Raw genomic sequence first — 15,009 nt, forward strand, 5'->3', positions numbered from 1 at the left:
ATGGATTACACACACAAAACTCCAGTTGAGATCACCAGGAACATGAACAGCTGCAACAGTGTCACGTGAAAAAATCAAAACACAGTAACTTCTCAAAATCAAGAGGTGCTTTTGTGCTCTAAAAATATGAAGAGTGCTCTTACAATCACCACCAAGAGAAAATAGCATGGCAAATACAGAAAAATATTCCCACTAAATCACTTGTCTGTCCTGAAAAAGTTAGCGACTAGCCAACATATTCTTCTGATTTTAACAGCATCCTCTTATTTCTCCCTGCAGCGAGGCTCAGTCATGAAGCAAGAAAGCATATTGCATGACTTGTGTCCACCAAGAAACTCAAAGGGGTTGGTTATTATAAACCTGTGTCAATATAAGTTACTTCGCTAATTCCCCCAGTTATCTCCTGAAAAGTGTCCAAAGACAGTCACTGAATGCTTCATAATACAGCATTCAGGTGAAACATTATCCAATTAGCTTTCTGTTTAAAGCAGAGAACTGATGTTGTTTCATCTAATCATCTCTCTCATGAGCCAGCTCATAAGGAAGACAACTGTGGTGAAAGCTCTTCCAAGTCCCAGACCATTTAAACATACAATTATAAATACTATTCAAGAACTGGCTTTTCTAGCATATCACTGAAAATATATGTAAATTAGAGGTACTACAGTGTTCACAGAGGGGAAAAAATAAAAGAATGGAAGTCTCATACAGAACAACATTGAAATTAAACTGCCTCTAGGCAACATTGAAAATAATTTCCCCATACAACTCCAGATTCAGAATTTCTCTTAATCAAAGCTGTTTCGGGTTTTTCTGTGCCAGGTCTCCTCTACTTTCAATAAACAAGTTTTTCCAAGTATTTCTTCTCACTTATCTATGCCTTCAAGTAGAATTTAATATAACTTCTCTTCAAACACCAGTTCAGTGACGTCAGACTGTTCAAAGCAAGACAGGTCTTCAAGACAGTTTTGTGCTACAAACTCAACATCTGCAGCAGAGGAGGTATGATAGAGTAAATGGTGATCTTACATCCATCATGCTATGATATTAGAATAAGAAACATTTTATTGGTTATTTTTCATGGAGGTTTTTTGTCAGGTGTCTTATTTTTAATCTAAGGAATTTGATTAAAGATCAGAAGAACAGAATTATGGTATGAATCTCAGAAGAACACTTCTCTACAGAAAAACTCACTTTTTCCTTATAAGAACGATGTAATTTTTTAGTATTGTGAACACAAAATAATTCAGACCACGGTTTTATGTGTGTCTGAGAGAAAAGCAGGAAATTATATAAAGTCTATTATAACCCAGTCTCCTTTGGTAATAGCAGTTCATTTTCTTATGCTTCCTGGATTTTCTACTTTGGCTCTTGGCATTTTAGTAGAAAATAGTCAATAAAGACATGCTGCAATCTCACCTACTAGGAAGACAGCAACAAACAGAAGAAACATTTCAGGTTTTTTGATCATTTTAAACTAATTTGCTCAAATTCTTTTTGAAATATCATAACTGATTATCAGCTTAGAATAGGAAATAAAAAAACTAATTGCTATTGTCAATGATAGAAATCTCAAATCTTTCTCCAAAACTACTTAATATAATAATGAGCAATGAGACAGTCTGACAGTAAATAGTTGACAAAGACTAACATGCCTATATTAGTCTAATTTACAGACTTCACATTTATCAAGCCTGTAACAGCTTGTCATTTCTCTTACATTAGCTTTAGTACAGCTAATACAGACATTTATAACGCCTGTCCTTTGTGCCCCATCCCTGCCTTCCCCATTTCTAATCACCCTTGACTGAATCTTCTGTACCACTCCCGTACCCTAATTCTTCCTTACCCATTAACTCACAAATGTTCAGGTTGTTAGCATCTCTCATATGATACATGCTTTCAGCTCACAACATCTGAGCACGTTCCTCTACTGCTTAATGTCCTGCCTCTCCTTTAATGCCACTTCCTTTCCACTGTCACCATTACACCCAACAACTACAGCAACTGCCTTGCCTCTGGCCACATCTCCATCGCCCCCAGTGCCAAAAAAGACCACTGCTCCTGAAATCCACTTTCTCACAGCACCACCTGTCTGTGCCTGTTAGGGTCACAGAAGCACAAGTAGAAAGTTTAAGCTGCAGATAAATCCTCTTATTACAACGACTGGGTTTTTTCTGCCTACACTACAACATACACATGGTTTTCTTTATCTTAATATTAAGCATCTTGATTCTGTTTGTATTGCAAGTTCTTTGAGTAATGGTCACGCCTCAAATATTTAACACAAGAGCTGTTCCTGGCAATGAAAAAAAAAAAAGAAAAGAAGATATTTTTAGGTATTAGGTAACTTACTCTTTCCCGCTAAGTTGCCCTTATACTTACAGCCCTGGCCACCCGAGAGGACGTTTCTATCAGGTGACCTTACAGGAACACAGGACTCCAATAAAACTAGCTGGGTCACCTCAAACCCACAACTACCTACTCTCAGTTCAGCAGGGTCCACAAAAAAGCCATGTAAGTAGCCTCAAGTCAAACTCAGCACACTTTAACAAAAACAAGTTGTCCACAGCAAAGAATAGCCATTAAAGTCATGTGTAGCAGAGAGAGCAGGAAAGATCAAGATCTTAGCTATGCTGTAACTGCTGCAGCACCAACAGGAAAAAGCAGTGAAATGCAGTTTTTATGTTTCTTCTGACACCATATATAAACAAAATCCCAAAACTTATTAGAACTATATTTAATGAATGAAATAACTGTAACATCTACTTGCTTTTATGTTTTGTTGTTAGAACAAAATTCCACAATCAAAGTGTCAGAAAACTAGTACGAAGAACAAAATAACAAGACACCACTGGTAAGCTGATAAAAAGAGTTCCTTTAAGCAATATGGCTATACAAAGAACACCACTACTCAGTTTTCACTAGCTGGAAAACACAAGCATGAAGCAGGTTATTCACTTATTAAGTGAACTGCAGAAAACATCAAGCTCATTGCTTGTGAGTTCTTTTCTCTATTCCAAAGAGCACCATTTTCTAAATATCTCAAAATGAAGGTTCAGTAGAAGAATCCTCTTTAGTAGACACCAGAATAATTCAGCACAGAAGACTACTAGGCAGGTCACGCTCCTGAATGTACAAAAAAAAGCTCAAAACCTATGAGGAAATGAAACAAAAGGAAGGACAAGTATCAAACTCACCATGGACTTGATTGATTTCTGAATTCTGAGAAAGGATTTCATCTGCTAATTTTTGAGCAGTTGGCAAAACTTCTGTGTGGTGTACTGTGATCAAATACTGCACAAATTTTTGTAGTTGGTCTCTGTTCATTTGAAAGAGTGTCTCTGAAATGGGAAGATGCAGTTTGACCTGATCTGGCTTGCGGATCCGGTATAAAGAGAGTGCCACAACATGGGCACAGTAAAATATGTCCTTGTTTCCACAGCTACAGGTCACTGAGGTAATCTTGCAACGATCAAAGCTGATAGCTACATTGCAAACAGTTTCTGGCTCCGATTGCATTGCAGGCTCTGTTACTGTGCCACTCAAGTGGAAACCTGTACGGGAGGGGAAAAAGAAAACTTAATGATACGTGTAAAATACTATATCTCATTATCAAGGAAGTTTTCTTAATGAAAAATTATACATCTCAAAGAACTTTCTTCAATTACAAATATGATTAATTCTTTTTTATGTACATACCTCTTTCACGTCAAATAAATCAAAAGGGGAATAAGAAGTTAGTTTATATGCCCTCTGCCATACCCACAACATTCACAGAAGCTTGACACCAAGAGAACTATTTATTTGGTAAATGACAGCTGCAGAAGCAGACCAACATCCCATCAAAACCAACATGAAACTACTCAGTAAATTGGCAGCAATTTTCCAACCCCCCCCCCCCCCAGGGAGCCTGCAGCACGTACCAGCAAATTTAAGCTTTCTCTCAATAAGTGAGAAGGAAGTAGTGCACTCTAGTGGCATGAACTCAGGTTCTAGCTCAACTCCAGCTGACTCACTGACAAGTCACATATCCTCCTTGCTTTCGCTTCTCCCTCCACTGAGCTCATGTTAATGCTCACCATCACCCAAGTGATCCAGCAGAATGGCTATGTTTGTGCAGCATTTCGAACATGGAAACTGCTGCAGTTACCAATACACAGCAAGCCAGACTTGTAATCCTCAATGAGACACATAAGCACTGTTCCAGATGCATATGCAGTGTGCATTCTGGTCCTGTTTTTCCAGCATACTAAAGCACAAGGCAAAAGAGTTAGGTCTGTGTGTATTGTAAGAAGACACAATATATCCTAAGCAAGATGCTTCCTTCAGCAAATACACCACATGTCAGCGCAGCACAAGATCTCAAATGCTGAAGATTCAACCTAAACCCACCTGTCTGTCCAACATGAAGGCCCAGGCTTGGCTCTCAATGCTTTATCACTGAATACCAGAATATGGGGTTTCTTTTTGATTTTACGTAAGCACGATATTGATTTCAGCTCAAGCATTAATTCAGAGATACAGACACAGGGCAATGAAACTGAATTTCATATGCTGCACCAGCACTAGATTTGGCAAATCCATACGCAATCTGAGATAGATACATGTAAGGTGTTATATAACAAATACTTACAAAGGAAACAATATGAACCCAGACTCCCCCAATGTGAAAAAATTGATCTAATATTCCTGAAATACCAAAGAAGTGTACTGCAGGACGCATTATCACATGAAAATTAGACATGGGGGGAGAGGGGGAAGCAATATATACATAGCTCTAATCCAAAATGTGCTGTCCCAAACCAGTTTTAAAAAACTCTATATCTTACAGGCAATAAAAAGGAAAACCCTTTATTTTTTCCATTTGTTTATACTGTATGTTTCAGAGCAGGTTATGCAGTTAGCAGCACTGCAGTACTCTCATACTCTACCCTGAAGACAGTCATACGCATACACTAGCATTGCCTTTGCAATGGGATGTTTCCCAGGTAGTTAGGAGTCGAGGCTGAAGTGCAGAGAGAAGAAAGGCAGTGGATGAACAAGACCAGGATCAAGCAGTATTCTTGCTCCCACTCACCCCTTGTTAAGAGAAAGGGAGTGGAAGTGCCCCTCACATCATGAGCTCCTTCCTCTGTCTTTCCTTTTGTTTTTTAAGTAGTCACAGTGTTTCTTTAAGTGCCTACTCTCAAAAAGAAAGCCTTTGTAAAAGTTTAACCAGCTCTATCTATTTCTGGTTCATTCTCAGTAAGTGGAAGTTGGATTGACAGTCCCAAAGAAACTGCATGCGAGATAATTTTAATTCCACTTTCTTGTGCAGCATACATAAAAAAACCATCTATAATCCATGAACTGAGGAAAAGTCTAACACTTGAACACAGAAAGAGCCTGACCCTACTCCTTCCTACTCTTTGTAAATATCTGGACTTCTATTAAATACAGTAGAAAAATGCCCAATGAAAGCTTTCCTGTTAAACTGATGCAAAATAATAAAAAAAAACAGCTACTCTAACAACATTACCAATTTCAATTCATCAGTATATTGTTCAAGCATTCAAAAAAGCTAAAACCCTCTTGGAAACATGAAGGTCTCCAGAAATATTCACAGTTAAGAGCAGGCCTGCCCTTAAATACCTGCACTGCTTAGATACAAACACAGGTCATGGGTCCCTCTCCACTGGGGCTTTTGATTAAGAATTCATGTCACAAGCATCAAAAACAAGAAACACAGATACTGGTCTAAACAATGACAGTGCTAATACAGTCACCTTACTTAACCTACCCTTCTTAACTTATTGGGAGTTTAAACAAATTAAACACCTGCTGGTCTTGCAGGCTAAAGACATAGAAGCTCTGTATTAACTATCGCACTAAGATAAGTATCCTAATTATGAAACACTGTTCGGCTCCTCTTTATCTGTTTGTATTTTTAAAGAAATTGTTGTTAATAAATATGACCTTTAAAAAGTTTTAACCATGTCAGAAAAACGAATTCAGGAAATTTCAGCTCAGAAGTAGTGGTAAGGCTGTTGTAATTGAACCTACCAGAAATCAAACTACACTTTCACCACTGATCCTCAACATTGCAGAGTACTGAACACATAGCTTTAATTCTTTTTAGCCTAATCATCTAATATTCTCCTACTAAAGTATGGAAGGCTGGAACAAGTAAAAAGTTGATGTACTGTGCTTTGCTAGGAAGTGTACACCAGCAGTAACTTACAGCCTGTCAAGAAGCAAGATGTTACATGCTCCTGGAAAAAGACAAAAGGAATTACCTATGTGGGGACTTGGAGAAAATGACATTTCACTAACAGGTCCAAAGGAGCAGAAAAGGTCTCCAGCAAAAACTTGCAAGCCCTTACTCTAAACAAGTACTTTCCTTCAAAGGAAAATTTCTTTTACCCAAAGTTACAGAACCTTTGCTAGAAATATTTATTCATTCCAAACAACTCCAGGAACAATTATATTTCACTTTTTAGTTAGAGAGCTCATTCATTATTAGCTAAAGACAACAAAAGTGTTGCAGGCAGAAAAGTGTATTCACTACGGAACCTATTTACAGAACAGTCACGTTTCACCTTTTCCTTTATCGGTGGTAGCTTGAAACATTTTAATGTTCTCAAAACAGCTTGTGATCAGTAACTCAAGCTCAGCTAACATGTCCAATGCACAGAGACTTTGCACTCTGCGAAAATGTGTTTAGAAAAGCAGCTGAAGCACTACATATAAACTAAAGTTCTTTTACAGAACAACTTTGCTTCTGTTGGACACTCACTTCAAAAACACCTCAGTGTTATTTAATAGCTAATAAAATAGCATTTGCAGCTGTCATACTTTTGGAAGGGAACGGTGCCAAAGTGCCATTACGAAGAAAGCATTTAAAAGTCTGTGATTTTTATAAAGCAACTTTTGCCAAAATCTGCTAGACAGCATTCTGTTGACCAAAAATATTCTGGGACTTTAAAGCCACCTGAAAATTGGAAATTCACACTATTACAATGTAGTACTTGCCAGCACAAGGATATATGCCTGTCATAACAAAAACACCCACCACTTGAGAGTAAAACAAAAGCAAGTTCAAACTATAACACACTAAGGAGTATGAAAAAACGGTGTCATGTGAAGAAGCAGCAGCAGGTAGGCTTTTGGTTACTCAAGCCAGAAGCAAAGTTTGAAATACTGAGTCTCACTACCTCATAGGATAAGTAACAAAATTACTGCACCAAATAAACATCATTAATGACATCTCATGAGCTTAATTCATCTCTAATGTCAGTGTTAAAAAGCATCATGCTTAATAGGCCCAAGTCCAAAGAGACATTTTGAAAACATATAGACTGAAATGAACAAGAACCATCAGAAGTAGCCACGTAAAATGCTGGGGGTGGTGTGGCCTATGTCTCTGTACATGCTCAGTCGATAATTCCAGTGGCTAAAAAACAAACAAGCAAACAACAGCAACAAAAAAACCCAAAACAAAACAAAACAAAAAAAAACCCCAAAAAGTAAGTTTGTACTTGCAAATCAAGGATTTAATTGAAACACATGCATGGATCACCACTGACTATTTATCTTTAACAGAAAATATAAAAATACCAGAAATGGGTTAGAGTAATACCCCAAAGCTTAAAAATGGTTCGCTTGATTAGCTTTCTGTCATGTACCTTTTGACAACATTGTCCATGCCTCATCCACTATGTACACATTCTCCTAAAATCAGGAAGTATACTACCAGCTATATCTGGAAATGAATGTTCTCCTTAACATTGATTCACTGACTCTTTTCCCAAGTATACATACTGCCTGCAGGTCAGGAACACACAAGAGCTGTTCTACTTTCACAGAAGAGGCTACCAGATTAAGTTACTGAGAAAAAAACAGAAGAACTACGTCTTCTGTTTTGGGATCTGGGTAATTCAGTGCACAAGACCTATACAGGCACCTCCTCTGCACATAACTTTACACTGGTTATCAGAATTGTACTCTCTGTCTTTAACAATCCTTAAAATAATTTGCAGACCTACCAGCTCACATTTATCCAGACTGCTGTATTACTTGGCAAACACATAATCACTGTGTAAAATATAAACACCTCTGTTTCATCTTGCCTACCCAATGGCAATAGACAGAAAGGCTTCTAGAAAGTAGGTTCCAACCCTGCCCATCAGTTACCTTTTCATCCTTATATCAGTGGTTACATTTTTTCCCCAAGACAAGAATAACTCTAAACAATATTCAGCTTATTCAAATTTTGTCTTTTTAGAAGTGTTTCTCCTTTGCAATGGTAAAATAGCACCCTACATTCAATTCTGCCTCAACATTGGAACCTACATTCTGACTCTAAGAACAGATCAACAATGCACTTTGAAATTATTACAAAATCAAAACTTTGCATGCCACCTTAGCCGGAAGCTAATTTTAACAACCTTTTCATAAAACAGAAAAAATATGATTTTAAATGAAAAATATTCACCCATCATACCTTGAAACATGCCAATACAAAGATATTAAGGAGTTAGAAAAGAAATTAAGAACAATACATAAGATGTTTACTGTTTCTGATCAATGCATAGGGTATGGACAAACTTACGTTTTGACATCACCCATAATAAAATTGGCATTACCTCTGCACCCAAACACTAACAGAGGATCTGTCTCAACTAACCACTTGGATTCCACAACTCCCTTTCATAAAGCTAATAATCAGGGCTTGGCATTTCAGTACTTTTGCAAGCAAGACAATGGGAATAGCGTTAAGTCCATGCACACAGGACACCGACAACCTGAAGGTTCACTAGCACTGGCACACTTCCAAAAACATGCACAGTGCAACAGAAGCAGCCATAGTAACTTGAACAAGATTTATTCGTCCCAGCACTGAGTTCAACAGTTTTATTTTAAAACACCAATCTTCTACGTCTCCCAGCCCAAACCTCAAAGTCTGACAAATGGTCAACTAATTACGTCTGTTAGACAAAGGCCTCTACTAACCCTCCAAGCCAACTTTGGTCCTATCTCTGCTACTCAAAAGCAGACACATATCACTGCAGCCCAAGCAAGAGTCATGGATGACTGTGCATAAATCCATCCAAATTACTCTTCCTTAAAAGAAGGAAAGGCTGTGCAAACAGCAAGTAACACAGGAAAATGCCTTCCACTACCCAACACCTATATCAGATATGGATTGGTTTAAGACAGATGCAGACTGCCACAGCTCACGCTGTCTGGAACAAAACATGTACCAAATGAACATGGCCTGAAGGGCCTCTCAAGGTCTCACTGCTATCCCTGTGGTTAAACAACTTGCAACCCACCCCACAGGAACACCACACAAACCAAGGAATGGCATTCTCATCAGCACTGCTCACACAGCCTCATATCACATCTCTGCAAAACCTGAAAGTTGTCTGCACTTCAACTCATTTTATACAGATATAGTCAAGCCTATTTGAGGTGTTTGTAAGCATTAAGCTTTGTAGACAAAGGGAAATAGCAAAGCCTTGGTAAAAAAAAGAGATGTATTTAGAATGGTGCTTTCTAGACAGCAGCAACAGAGCTTTCCTCTAGCACAGTGATGCTCGACTGTGATCTAGGATGCTGTGGCAAACGACATTTATGGCTCACAAAGCAGAAGCAGAGATGAAGCAGACAAGTCTCCTCTGTTAAAGGCCAAACACAGTGCCAAGAATCACTAAACTGTCAGTGCTGATAGTCTTGTCAAGTCACAAGGCTAGCAATCCATGGCTGCAGGTCACCCTCTCTCAGGTATACAAATCGAGCGGTTTCATTGGTTTGTTGTTTGGTTTTCATTTTGGTTTTGTTTTCTGGTTTTGCCATGTTGTTTTGTTTTCAAAGGCCATCAGTTTGAAAGCAACTATGATACGAGTTTAACAGCTCCTCCCTTAGTACCACATATCCTGAGAGCACAAAAAAATCTCAGTGTGAGGCTGGAAACCCCAAAGCTGATGGACAGCTAAGTACAGTTTAGTGTAAGAAACCAGCAGATAGGAGATTTATTTATACACATGACATTTTTTCAAATAATATAACACACAAAGATCATGTGACAGCAATTTACAACAAGAATGTGAAGAAATCATACTCTTTGTAGAAGGTGGGCAAATCAACATTTTGTAATTTAGAACACATGGAATACTGTAATCCTCAAACTTTTGAGGGAGACTTCGCCTAGCTGAGGTGAGAGGAACTGAATGGATCTGTCATACAGCAGCTTGTTACAGCAAAACAGAAATCACAGTCATCAAAACTACTCTGATTCTGAATAAAAACTGGAAATAAATTTAAATTAAGGCAAAAGTAACAAAAGGGTAATAAACACTCAAGAAAGCTGCAAGAAGTGCGAGCTTTTAATGTGCCATGATGTCCAGATCACCTACCCAATGTACCCTTACCTGTAATATAAGGTTACATTACCTAAAGTAACCTTAACCGTTTATAGGTAAATTTTAATAGAATATGAATGTACACCAACATCACACTCAAGTTTACATTTATCCATAACGAGGGCTAGAAACAAGAGGTTAGGAGGGACCACTAATCTACATTTGAACTTTGATAAACAAACCTTCACTCTGCTCTCAAACTTCACAGGCCTGTGTTTATGGCAAAGGGAAACGCTTGAGACAGGAGAATGTGCTGACAGTCTACAGGGAGCTGCATGCTGAGAATACACTGAGAGTGCCTAAGAACAAGGACTGACTACAACCACTCCTCACAGGATCAGTGCACAGGTACTTGTTACTAGCTTCTGAGGAGGAATTCACTCCTGCTGTGATGGGGAGAAGCTGACATCTTTCCTTCAATCACCATGCAGCAGAGTTTCCTCTCATAGCCCAAGGTATCCATTGCACAAGATGACACCATTTCAGCTTTTATTACAACTTTGGATTTTAATCATGCGTGCAGAGAGAAACTATTATTACTTGCTAGGGCACAAGTAAAATATCACATATGAGAAAGTGACTGCAAATGACTAAGAGCAACAAAACTGAGCAGACTAAACCTCTCATTAAAGTATCCTTAAAGCCTAACAAGAAGTAGGCTGCTCCTGCATTCAAAAAGGTAAATATTCAGAGACTTTCAGTTATTTTGAACAACTCCCTTGCCTGTCAAATAGACAGAATGTGATTGGTTTTTAAAGTTACTATTTACTGCTTTACTGCTAACAGCAGAAGTTTTTGGTATTGTATGTCAACAGTTAAGGTTTATCTTCAACTACAAATCGCCTGTGCCCACCAAAAGAAAATAAAGAGAAATTAAATTACCTGAGACTGAAGAAAGCCTTCAGCAAGACCTACTCATTTAAAAGGAGGAGAAAGAGGACAAAGTATAACAACTTTTTTTTTTTTTTTTAATTCTCCTCTGCCCTATCCACATTCTTTATGGCTGCTATCACGTGTTCTTTGCTTATGTTACACAGGTTATCTCAGCTTCACTTTATTGTCCAAAGTTAGTGTCCATCCTAATCAGCAAAGCATTAGCAATAGCTGTCTACATGTTTTTCGAGGACAAACTGAATTTGACTAACATAGGCCACAACATCAAAAACCTCAACAGAAGATTTAGGAAAGCAATTTCGAAAAACTGAAACTTACATCCTGTTTGACTCATTGCTTAATCATCAGGAAAAACTGGGGTTTTTCTTACCTGGTAATGACTTACATTACATTACATGGTAATGACTTAATCAAATTTGTATTTGTTAATTGGAAGTAGATAAAATCCTAAAAAGGAAGATGACAGAAACCACCGATATAAACTTTGAAAGAAATTTTTGAAATACTAGAAAATTACTCCTTCATGGAAAGAGTGTGTCTGGATTTCCACAGCCATATTTATAGTTCGAAAAACCTAGCCCAGGATGTCTGAAACACAGACATCCTGCAGTAAAAGGTACTTAGGTCGTTTCAACAACAGAAAACATTTAACTGATTGAGTAATTTAAGACTGCACTCAGTTCAAATCTAGGCTATGAAAAAGCACAAGCCAATGTAATTTTGAATCTAAACTGACCTTCCATCAGGAAATGTTGTAATTTGCCTAAAAGTGGAAACTACCACTCCCATTTCCACTACTAACTGTGGAATAAATAATTTTCTTTTGTTTAAAAAGGGGAGGGGGGGGGAAAAAAGAGCTCAGTGATGCACTTCTGCCAAATGAAAAATGGCACTAAAACTCACAGAATGTAAGAGAAACCCTTTCTTTATGGCCATTATTCTGTTTTTGTAATTGTATACAAAATATTCACAATGACAAACATTCACAATGTTTTATTCTTTATTTTTTTTAAGAAATACTGATGATCACTGCAGGAGTCAGGTTGTTCACTGAACTGCTATTTTATCAATAATCAAAGCAGAGGAGAAAACAAAAAAATAGGCTTTTAAGTGTGAAAACATCAGTCACTAAGTAGGGCTTTCAGAAGGGCTCAATTCATTCTGAACTATAAATTTTACAAGGGAAAGGTATTCAGTAACTTTATCTGGTCACTAGAGCCATTACAAAGGATTCCAGCAAATATAATGAAGTACAAGAGAGTACTTCCTGAAAAAGCAAGAGAGAAAAAGCCATGAAAACCATAGTGTTGAAAGAGTTCCAGAACTGAAGTCTAGAAATCCACCAATATCACAAGTGAGTCAGCCTTCCATGGCTGAAGCCAATACTGGTGAAAGCATTTTTTTTTTAGCTCTTGAGGGCCAACTGCAGTAGAGTCACAAATGAGGACTGGAATCCAAAAAATACTACTGTGATAACAATAAAAGTGTTTTAAGGAAAAGGTCAGAAAAGGTCACTTGTATTACAAACCAGAACATCCTTGATAACACTGGCTTACAGCCTAAGCCCACACAAGTTGACATCCTGTACGAAATCAAGTTCTTGTCGTTCATACTTTTTCCATACTGTTGCTAAGTCAGATCCTAATCCATTTCCCTCAACTGAATCCATTTCAATCATTGTTCAATAAAATAAAATCAATATACAGTAGCCATAGCAAGTGCACCCCATTGCAAAAGCTGACTGGCAGGTCTTGCCATGGCAGTATTCCTCCATACTGACACACACCACCTCTCTCAGACATAGGATGAAGAATTATAGGTTTCATGGAAGAAAAACAGATTTCCAAAGGCAGCAAAAATTTTGAGTGTATGTTGCTGACATATCTGGTCATATTGATAAAATGGAAATGTGTGCTACCTCAAAGGAAGCGAAAAAAGTATGTTTCCAAGCCAGAATTGCTTAGCATTTTTGATTTCTGGGAGCTGTGTGCACAGCAAGGACTTGGAACAAGCAAGGGTAGGTGTGTGCAGACAGGAAAGCCCTATGTACATTTTAAGCAAACATGAGCACATTCAGAGCACATGGCTGCTCCTCAAACAACACAAGACTAGTATGCAATTTTCTTTAAGATGAAGATGAGAAAACTACCGCATCCTCTAAAGCCACACACTACTTCTCCTTGAATTAGCAAGGCATACCTTTCTTCTTTTCAAAAGCTAAGAAGTTTTTTGGCAATATTTAACTCTAACCTGCAGCCCTTGGAAGTTTAAAAAGTTGCACTTATTTTGACTGTTAATCAAAGGTTCTAGATAGTAAATCAGCATCTAACATGCATGCTATTCAAGCCTCCAGTAACATGCACAGTGTTAAACAATAAAAGACAATATAAGACCTTTATTTTCCTAATTCATGCCCCATAGTCACAAAATCATAAAACTTTCTAGACATCAACAATGTGATAGTGAAAAGTCTGGAAAAGAAGGGGGATAAAGAACAAAAATCAGAATTGAACAAGATAGCAAAGCTTCCATGATAAAGTAAAGAAAGCAACCTAAGAAAGAAGAACAAATTTATACAGCAAAATACAATTTAATTTGTCATTTATTAAGCAAGTTATTGGAATTCTTCACATTTTATTTCAGCCTAAAGAGCAGGTTTTAATAGTACATAAAATATCAGATTGACAAAAAACCAAAAAAGCATGTCTGGTAACATACAATATTTCTAACTTTCACTGACAAGCCAAGAAACATCTTAGGACAACCTTTCAACAGAGAAAAATGAAAAAAATTACACCACCACTACAACTTATTTCACTTTTATAGTGCCATTCAGGAAGATGTAAAAATAAACTGACAGAAAGGATGGCAAGTGTCTCTACCAGTAAGCCAAGTAACAAGCTGCTTTCATGAGACTTCTACAGTTTCTTGGTGTTAGTTTTTCCCTGGGTCTCAGCTTCTGATAACCTATCTAGGCTACAAGTATTTGTGATAAGCTGCCAGGTGGTGTACTTGTGGAGGTGTGGTTAATGCCTTATTTTGTTAGCTTTGGTTGCCTACTAAAGTAGTGAAGAGCTAGATTTCCTGATGAACATGATACCCAAACCACAAGACTAAGAATACTGCTGAATGATTTGGTGACTCAATGTTGTGTGTGGATTCTACTTATCTCAAACCAGACAGTGCTCTTGTAGGGATACTAAATATCCTTTTACATGCAAGTCTCACGCCTACAGGGCCACCTTTTGCAATGATGAAAGGCTCTCTGTCTATGCTCTTAACTTTTAACATAACCTACCTAAATATAATTGGGAGGGGGAAAGAAAGGGAAGATCACTGCAAGTTCTTGAAGAAGATCATGTCTATTTGGACTGTGAAACAGATCCAAGTAATGACAGAGACTGTCAGAAAAGCTGAACAGGAATCGGGCCTCTAGCATCAGTTGTTGATATTATTACTAAATTCCAGCTTAAACTAAAGTAAGACTAAATTCAGTGAGGCACTGGATTATTAAACAACACCACTGTCACCTAAAGTTGTATTGTCACAGTCCATTTAAATAGATTACTTACAAATTATTTTTCAGTGTTGCTCAATATACTTGGATTGAGCGACTTACTATTATTTGCAGTAGTTCTGCATCACAATAAGAGACAAAAACAGAGTAGTTAAATTCAATATCTGGCCTCTTACAGTGACAAAAAACCAT

At 37.7% G+C, this 15,009-nt stretch overlaps 1 protein-coding gene across 3 annotated transcripts in view; it reads right to left on the reverse strand.

Moving 5' to 3' along the window:
- The window catches only part of ZSWIM6 (zinc finger SWIM-type containing 6), a 106,084-nt gene that overhangs the window by 42,543 nt on the left and 48,532 nt on the right, over positions 1 to 15,009 (reverse strand). For all 3 annotated transcript variants that reach the window (XM_058823846.1, XM_058823844.1, XM_058823845.1), the window contains exon 2: positions 3,201 to 3,557. In XM_058823846.1, coding sequence (XP_058679829.1) covers positions 3,201 to 3,557 — 357 coding nt within the window. The remainder of the gene's footprint in view (positions 1 to 3,200; positions 3,558 to 15,009) is intronic.

The sequence above is a fragment of the Ammospiza caudacuta genome, chromosome Z, assembly GCF_027887145.1.
Source record: "Ammospiza caudacuta isolate bAmmCau1 chromosome Z, bAmmCau1.pri, whole genome shotgun sequence".
NCBI classification, from domain to species: Eukaryota; Metazoa; Chordata; class Aves; order Passeriformes; family Passerellidae; genus Ammospiza; species Ammospiza caudacuta.